The sequence below is a fragment of the Micrasema longulum genome, unplaced genomic scaffold (assembly GCF_059751315.1).
Source record: "Micrasema longulum isolate JH-2025_06_02 unplaced genomic scaffold, ASM5975131v1 h1tg001826l, whole genome shotgun sequence".
Classification (NCBI taxonomy): domain Eukaryota; kingdom Metazoa; phylum Arthropoda; class Insecta; order Trichoptera; family Brachycentridae; genus Micrasema; species Micrasema longulum.
Genome location: NW_028279000.1, coordinates 62,783 through 72,199, shown reverse-complemented (window position 1 = coordinate 72,199; position 9,417 = coordinate 62,783). Strand labels below are relative to the sequence as shown.

At 34.9% G+C, this 9,417-nt stretch overlaps 1 protein-coding gene across 2 annotated transcripts in view; it reads right to left on the bottom strand.

Annotated features, from left to right (window-relative positions):
- Window positions 1-355: 355 nt before the first annotated feature.
- DAAM (disheveled-associated activator of morphogenesis-like protein) overlaps window positions 356-9,417 on the bottom strand; it is a 40,489-nt gene continuing 31,427 nt past the window's right edge. For both annotated transcript variants that reach the window (XM_088238072.1, XM_088238073.1), the window contains 7 exons: window positions 8,591-8,730; window positions 7,689-7,850; window positions 5,437-5,616; window positions 4,693-4,816; window positions 3,525-3,764; window positions 1,980-2,165; window positions 356-1,410 (listed from right to left, as the gene is read on the bottom strand). In XM_088238072.1, coding sequence (XP_088094198.1) covers window positions 1,057-1,410; window positions 1,980-2,165; window positions 3,525-3,764; window positions 4,693-4,816; window positions 5,437-5,616; window positions 7,689-7,850; window positions 8,591-8,730 — 1,386 coding nt within the window. In that variant the 3' untranslated portion in view covers window positions 356-1,056. The remainder of the gene's footprint in view (window positions 1,411-1,979; window positions 2,166-3,524; window positions 3,765-4,692; window positions 4,817-5,436; window positions 5,617-7,688; window positions 7,851-8,590; window positions 8,731-9,417) is intronic.

The window sequence follows — 9,417 nt, the reverse complement described above, 5'->3', positions numbered from 1 at the left end:
CTAACAGAATATATATATTAATTTTAATAAATTTTACGTTATAAAAAATAACATTTTCATCTGCTTTTTAGAAAAAAAAATACAAGAAAATATGTTATACTGCAATGAAAAGACGTTTCTAGCTAGAAACGCCCTTTTATTTAGTAATTGAGTAAACGTCTTTTTTTATAGTGTTAATATGCCAATTGATTCTATTCAACTAAATAAAATAGACGTTACTGGCCATTTACTGCTTTTCAAACTAGTAACGCCGAACTTATAATCAATTAACTTCGAAATTACCAGCAGATCTTAAATTTAATTGAAAACCAGTTGGTACATTCATTTCAGATGTTTTTAAAAACCAAATAGAAGAAAAAATAAGTATTTTTATCAGTCTTTTATAATTATATAAGTCAGAACAGCCTTTTATATTTAGTAATCTTCAAGACTTTTTGCAGTTAAGTCTCATTTATTAGTGAAAATATTAGGGTTGTGGTTATTTTAGGAAGATGATGTATTTTTAGTAGATGCGTACTTTTTTCCTGATTCCGAATGTGTATTTAACTCATTTTTGAAAAAATGTTAGATGCGTTCTTCTTTCTTATGACGGCAGAATACAGCGGATGAGACGTGTTCGATTTGAGTGAAGGAAATACAGTGAATACGTCGTAAGTAACTGCCAGTTTAAATGTCACAATTTTCTTAGTATAGATGCATACGACAGTATAAATAAATTTTCTTTTATAAATAAACAACACAAAATGAACTGCATTTAAATTTATTTTTTCGCAAGGTTTTTTGTCCTTGCGAACATATTGACAAATGGTTTATCGGCAGTATTGAACTTACATAGACAATATTTTTCCTCGTCAAAAGGCGCATGGGCTTGGGATGAGTTTGAATGTTCGAATACTGGACACATATAATTCATTATGACCAAAACGTTACATACAAATAAAAAAAATATTGACAAACATTTTAAATGACCCAGTATTACGAAAATACAATACGCATTATGAATAGTTAGAATAAAGAATATAATATACACTTTGACTATTGTGATATGTGATCGGATCAGTTCCTTCCTCCAACTTGGGCTCTCTCTCTCGAGTCTTCTCTGCATATGGCCCTCGGTGGAGAATCTCGACCGGCCTTCTGGCTCGCCTTGGATCCCTTTCTGGCCCTCTTGAACTTGGCCATGTCTTCTCCGAACACGTCTCCCGTCCGGAGAGCGGATATGAGGTCGTCAAACTCTCCCTTGGCTTGGCCGTTGGTGTTAGTGACATCGCGACCCGCATCTCCATTGACGTGGATGGTTTGACCGTTGGCCGCCCCGTTTGTGTGAGAAGACTTGCTCAGCCCAAGGGATTTGGAAACTGAAGACAGCAGACTTGACGCTTGTTTTCGCTCCATCGTGCGCTTCTTGAGCTGGAATACAAGAATGTATTATAAATATTGAGAAAGTCATATATGTATTTCTCAAAGAGAAAACAATTCTCAATTAACGTATTGCCGTAATAATTGCAATGAAATAAATAAATCAATTAGTTGTATGTCAAATGAATATCAAAGCTGCACAAATAAAAACATTTCCATTTTCTATTGCAAAGTATGGTATACGGTACGATACATCATATTACTAGGAAGAGCTAGTTCGGTTGTCCGAGGCGCACACGTGTTTTGGCCACCCAGAACCCGAAATCCCCTCCTGTTGTGAACAATAATTCCTCTGCCCCTCAAACTGTAAAATCAGTGCTGGTCAACCCGTGTAACCAACGATATTGTATTTATTTAATTTCCTAGTGCTTGTACTGTATGTAATGTATGAACTTAAGTAACAAATATCTTTCAAATATACAACCAGACGTGTTATAAATTTTGATTTAGTTTGATAGTCTATTAACAAATCAATAAAAAATTTAAAAAACCACAAAATTTCCTTATTCAACATGAAAAACATTCAGTTAAGTTTGTTATTCCTTATGCAGCCAAATCACCTCTTGTTCCTGTTTCAATCTCTTCTCATCATCTTCCTGCTTTCTCCTCGCAGCCTGGTTCTCAGCTCTGGCCTCAGACAGGGATGTGAGGAAGGTATCCAGAGCTCCGTAGAATTCTTCAGGTTGTGTGGTAGCTGCATCTTCTCCAAACAAACAGACTGCCCCTTCGAAACGGGATTTCATGTCCTGAAAGAGTTCACAAATACATATTACAGTAAAAATAATGTAAGTTGGTAATTTTACAAAAGTTAACAGTGATATCATTCCCTTCACATACTCGAAAACTGGTTAACAGTGATGTATAAATGTTTGTTTGCAGTAAATGTCTGCATCACAGTCTAATGTATGTATAAACTAATAAATAATGGTTAGCGCATTAGCCTATTATGCAAGAGGTCTTGGGTTCGATTCCTGACATTGAGATATTGAAATTTATTTCAACAGAGAGGAAAAACATTTTTGAGAAGGGAATATGGAAGTCTAGTCATTTACAGGGCTTATGACCTGTCATTGGCTGATTTAAGTGGCCACTTTACACACTGTGTAACATTCACCATTCTGCCCATGTTTAAACATCCACATTTCCTCAACTCCTCCATCTGTTGACTTTTGTGAAGTAAAAGAGCTGAAACCTTTATCACGTGGGTGAGATTCATCCGGCTGAACCAAACCACCTACTAGGCAACTCCTGAAAACAATTTTCCAATTTTTATACTTCTTTTTTTACCAGGTAGTAATTCAACAATGCTTGATTATGTCCAAATGCTTGCAGACTGGCTGGATTTCCTCCCTAGAGAGTTGTTCATATTTAAATTTATTTCAACAGAGAGGGAAAACAATTTTGAGAAGGGAATATGGAAGTCTAGGCATTTACAAATGTTTTCCCTCTCTGTTGAAATAAATTTAAATATGAACAACTCAACATTTGGACATTATCAAACATTGTTGAGATATTTATTTTAAAAGGTGTTGTTGCACTGCAATATTTCTCAGTCTCTGGACTGATTGATACCTGATGCGTAAGACTGATAATTTTCTTAGATACGCTTCGATTTATATAGCAATTCATTGCTTTATGCAGCATTCTGTATGGAACGGGGAATGATGTTGATGAAATTGTGGCGTATGGCAATGTGGAACATCATATAGAATGTGTATTGGTGATTCCTCATCTGCACTGCAGACCCTACGTCTAGATGTTTCAGAAAGGTTCTTTCTAGAAAGGTATTTTAGTATTTGCATGTTGGTGTTGTGAGTGTCCTGACGAAGAGACGGTTACGTCTTGAAACTGGTAGAGTAAAAAAAGGTTAGATACTAATATTTACTAACATAAGGAATTTATTCAATTTGCAGTACCCTGTAAGGGCATTAGTGATAACCCTCTCTTGATTTCGGCTATCTGGCAACAACAAGTAAATAAAAAAATAAATTATCCTTGCCTTCAGGGAAAAGGACTTAAAAGTATTTATTGAATATTACTCAAGTCGAAAAAAGTGGAGAACGCCATCTTTGTTTTGACGCCCCTCGTATATAAGACTGAAATACCTGGAATTGGTCTTCTAGCTCGGCGAATCGGCAACTGGCTCCAGCGTAGAAGTCCTCCATGACGGGAAGGAAGCGATCGTGCTGAGCTGCGGCTTGGCTGCGCTGGTGTTCCATCTCCCTCCGGATGTCCGTCAGACCGGCTCTCAAGGTTGCCATGTCCTTGTCCAGCTGACCTAGAGCCACCTTCGAGGCTTCCCGACAGTGCGGCAAGTCTTCTTCCAGTAGGAGGACATCTTTAAACTGGAAACAAGCAATACAAAAGAAATTAAATTTTCGGTTTTATTTTTATAAATTTGTTTTTTCACATTTTTGTAGAACATTATTTGTCCTCGCTGGGGTAGCCCAAAGCAAAAACACTTTTCAAAGTATTTTAAAATATGAGTATGTATATCTGCTAAATACAAAAAGGAACACTTCCACACTACCAGAAGTCAAACTAGACGATGGGTCATGTGGTCACAACAAAATCTGAATTCGGGCAAAGAAATTGTAGGTTTTTGGGACCCAAAATATTCTATGTATTGCCAGAACATTGTAAAATGATGACCTGAATTAAATTAAGTCTTCTTCCAAGTCAGTCCCTCAATGCTAAGGATCGTGATCACCATGAATTATCATCTGATTAGTCAATTCCACTCCAATCTGTCCTTAGCCTGACGAACTGAATCGTAAAATTTTAGCCCTGTAGCCTCCTTTGTTTGGTCAGTCCATCTATATGAGATTCTACCCCGGTTTCTACCTTCAACTCGGCCCGACATTATTGCCTTTTCTAGATTGTCATGTCCAAAGAAAGACAGCATCCTTCTCAAACACACTACTGATAGACGAGTTGTAATATGGAGCTTAAATTGAGTAAATGTTATTTAAAAAAATGAAAAGGGACGGGTATATGTTTATAAATTTATATGAGCATGTTATTCTTCCTTTCCTTTTAAGCAAGTGTCCGGTTCTTTGCTAAGTACCTATGAATTGAACCTATCGTTTAGCTCTGCTCCACATTAAGATGATTTCTTCTTGAAGCCTACAATCTTTAGTACACAGAAGAGTCACCGAATTCGATTTGGAAAAGAAGTGATCAATTCATTATAATCACTATTACTGGAATATCGTATAAATGAGCACAAATAAAAATGGAGATATCATAGTATAAAATTGTTGACGTGTTTACCCTGTTTTCCAATATTTGCACGAGATAATGAAGGAGCGTTGTGTTGCGAGCTTGACTAGATTTTGTATCGGCCAATCTATTGAGAGACGCCAAACGGAAGCCAGATGCATTGCCACGAGCACCCCTGAAAGAATTTAATATAAATGTTCAAAACTGCAAGATGGTTAAAATCATTTTAAGCTTATAAAAACATATCAATAAGATTCTGTAACAAGATTCAAAAGTATTACATTTCAATAATAATTCCAGAACAAGAATCCCAACCGTCCATGCGCTCTGTAGCTGCAAGACTTAGGTTAATTAGATTAATTATGTTTTATTATTATTATTATTATTATTATGTTAACTTTGTTAAATAACTAATTTAAGGCATGTTTCACATTTTGTAAAATGTTTCCCTCAGCACAGGACACCCCACCGAGGGAACATTATTCTGTATAAAAAAAGAATACAAACAATGTTGAAGTGTAAATAAATAAAATAGGATATCAAACAAACAAACTACATCTCATCCCGAAAAAATATCAATCCCTTGGGATAACTCATAGATCATAGACTAACGAACCGTCTTTTTTCTGCATAGTGATAGCTGAAGAGCTGGCAATTGACCAGACTACTTTAACCCGAAAAAGTATGTCATTCCATCCAGAAAATTCTTAAGTAATTTCTTCCGAGTACCACTTTAATAAATAAATAAAACGTTAAGAGGAAGAGGTTTGTCCACAAAATGATTTATTCGCTTACCTGTTCATATAGTTGCCTAGTGCTAGAACAATTTCCAGAAGACGTCTTAGTCTTCTCGATCGTGCCACCTGACGGGACGCTCTCAGTACAGCAGCCGCTCTGGCCGCAACCTCAGAACTGCTCGCCGCCCAACGCTTCTTGAACAAGAGAGACCGAACTCGCTCGCGGTAATGTGGGATCCTGAGAATTCATTAAAAAAAACGAATTAAACGGCAACCACTACCAAAACATCCCTTTTAAGATTTATAAATTTCAAATTAAAAATTCCAATTGAAGAGCTTAACCATAAATGTTTAATGAAGCAGTTAAAATTATATGTATTAGTGATAGATGGGAAATTTCAGATTTAGCGCTGCTTTTCAAGTTATTAAATAATGTTCTTGACAGTCCCGAACTTTTAAATTGTGTGAATTTTTATGTGAGACAGTGTGAGACGAGACAAAATACTTCTTTTGCTGTTGATTGCATACTTCAAACTTTGCCAAATACTCACCTATTCCACGGTTCCACATGTTGGCAAACAAACATGGAAACTTAGACATATTTAATTTATTTTAATACCAATTAAAATCATTACTTTTTAATCACTTCTTTTCTAAATTATAAAAATGTTATACTTGTTTTACTGTTTATGCTATGATACATCGCCTCTGTTACTTCAATACTTTTTTATTTAAACCCTTTTTTATTGTTAATTTGCTGCATACCTATGTTATAATTTCTTAATTAATTTTTCTTTATTATTTTCTTATTTTCTGCTAATTTTATTTCATGTATCTATATTTTTTATACGGTGTTCGGGTGTTTTGTTTTATTATAATTTTTAAAAAAATATTATTTTATATTTTGTTAAAGGCGTAAGCTGTCGAAATAAATAAATAAATAAAAGGCCATAAAAAAATTGATAGTGGAGCTAGGTAGAAGTAAAATGAATTGTTTCATTCGCCCAAACCAATATTGAATCAACTGCTCCACAAGTGTATAGCTTATGTTAGGTTAGGTTAAGTTAGGTTAGGTAATATTATTTTATATTTTGTTAAAGGCGTAAGCCGTCGAAATAAATACATAAATAAAAGGCCATAAAAAATTGATAGTGGAGCTAGGTAGAAGTAAAATGGATTGTCTCATTCGCCCAAACTAATATTGAATCAACTGCTCCACAAGTGTATAGCTTATGTTTGGTTTTTGTTCTTTCATTGTGCGTTTAGTAATATAAATAATATAGATGTACATAAATTAATTATAAACGGTCTGAACATTTTGTTAATTATTTCTGTTTATTAAGTTAGTCTTTTTTGTTTATTCTCAAAAGCAAAACTATTTTTAGAAAAGTATATTGTTATGTGTCCTCGGCATGGGTAACCCCAGTGCGGTAACATTATGTTTATTATTAATTATAGTTTGTAAGAGAAAAAATATGAATAAATAAATAAATGTTCTTTCTCTTAGGTGTGCGAGTGTGTGGCCACATATCTGTGAAAAATTGTCAGCACGAATGTTTCTATTTTCATATCCATCTCAAAGAAAGGAACAGAATATTTATTTGATGTTTTACACAAGTACTTATACAACTTGGGAAACTAAAAGAATCTTGGGTAAAAAATAACTGATGGGTTCGAAGAGTTCACACCATGTTCTTAAGTATTATTATTTGAGGTATTTCAAACTACTTTCTGTGCCCAGATGGATGAAATACATAGTTCTATCAGTAAAATAGAACCAGAATTCTGGACGAGTGTTTTTGAATCAATGGCTACTCCCAAGTAAAAATCCTGATTAAGGAAATCGAGTGAGGATAAATCAGCCACACAGAACTGTAGTCTTCACCAGTCTGAACGCAGAAAGATATCTCGGTAGTCAGATGGCAGAAGGGACCATCTGTATTTTTTTCTGTTTTTTAGTTTTCAAAAGTTTTAATCAATATTTCAGTAAATACACATAGAAAAGAAAAAAAAACACCATAATTTAGAATGGTAATTCATTATTGAAAAGCAACACTAAAATATTTTAGTTTGGGGATTGAAGTCTTGAAATTGAGTCGTATTTCAGCTCTCCTGAACATTCTTGAAAATTACAGATCCCTTCTGCCATCTAACTACCAATCTATAGAACTGAATAAAATAAGCTCCAAGAATTTTTGTTCAAAGATATTTTTGCAGTATATTTGATTATGGGAACGTTATTAGACAGATTTATATTTTCTTATTCCTAAATTTAAAAGCACATACATGTTACAAAACGTTGTGTCTTACTTTGATATTTCATAAAGAAATCGATCAGCTCGTGCCAAGTTGTCCAATTCATCTTGGTGCTCTTCCAACAGAGCGGCTTCTTCAGCACTCGGCGTAAACTTCAGGAGTTGTTCTACCATGTCGATGGGTAACTGTTCTCCACTGTCCATTGAGAGGATGGCCCTAAAAAAGACAATTTCAATCTCTTCACATGGTGAAAGAACTAGGTTACAAATCATCGTGTCAGTAGTGAAACGATCCAAGTGAAAAATACCTAATATCTCCTTTGTAAAAAAACTTTTCCAAAACATTTTCTATTGGAATTTGTAGTTTATCCAGTACTAAATACTAGGGTTGATTTGAGCTTAGTGCGTATGCGTTCAATCGGAGAAGTTTAATTTAATTTCTTCTAGGAAATATACCCATAAAAAGGTGAAACATATGTAGGGCCCATAGTTCATACTCGATGACACACACGTGTTAAATTGGTTCACCTGAAGTAGACTAATGACCGACAATGCAATGTCATTATTTTATATCGAATCCAATACATTCGTATAATGCAACTCTTATAGTATTGCACGTTAAACCAGGAGCATTGTTCTACAGTACATTCACATCGTCCCTACCATGAAGAAATGAACTACAAAGGAGCATCGTCTTTAAAGAGAGCACAAGATGCAGCCAACGTCTGTCAGCTCGTTCAGTAAGTCAGTCCAACAAGTTTGTCCAGTTCACTCAATTCCGGCATGTAGTTCAAGTGCAGTCTCTTCAACCCATCATTGACGTAACACTCGTCCGACATAATTATTTTTTTATTTGCCATGTAATAAATAAACATCAAACGGCAACCTCGTGTCTTCTCTGTCAATTCCTAACTGGGGTAGGAACTCCAATACCCAACAACTAAATCCTACACATACTTGCAAATTTCCTCATCAGTCATCTTTAGTTTGGAGAGCAGAATGGTGCAATTCTGTGCTCTGCGACCGTCTATCACTGACAGGATCTTGGTTCGACTCTTCGTACCGAGTTGGCGAAGATCTTCAATTGATCCATCATTCTGTAAAAATAAACAATATTTACAAATTTTATTGAGAAAAATTAATTAACAAAAAAAATATTGAGTGTCTATAAAAAGTAGTACCTATATGCGTCCAGTTACAGTTTTTTACTAATAGATGTATAATATCAAACACGTTACACAGTTGAAGAAGAAAATATATAATATCAAGATAAAAAAGATGTGGCGCAGCGGTTAAGACACTTAACTCACGCACGGAAGATTCTAGGTCCGATTGAGAACACAAAAAAATAAAATGTGAGTTTTCTATTTTTCTGAAGCCTGGGTATTCCGTGCTGTAAATTACCATTCAATTTGGGCCTCCTGACCTGTTGTGAAAAATGAATAAAAGTGAATTAAAAGTACTTTAAGTATGTCCAAATGTTTGTAGGCAAGGTTGGAGAAGAGCAAAAGATTTTTTAGGAGGGAATATTGAGGTCATGTTATACATTTGGACGTATTAAAAATATTTTTGATTAAACCTTCACTTGCTGTGCCAAAAACATCTTCACATTCCAGTGCTGCGCAGTCATTATACTTCTGAAATTGCAATTGCCTGCAGTTATTTATAGTTGAAGTCAAAAGTAATAATATTTTTGATCTAATTGCTAAAAACATTAGCTGATGCTCACAGTACGAGCAACAGGACCACCCTTAACCAAGCTTGGAGAGCTACTGGTGTCTGGC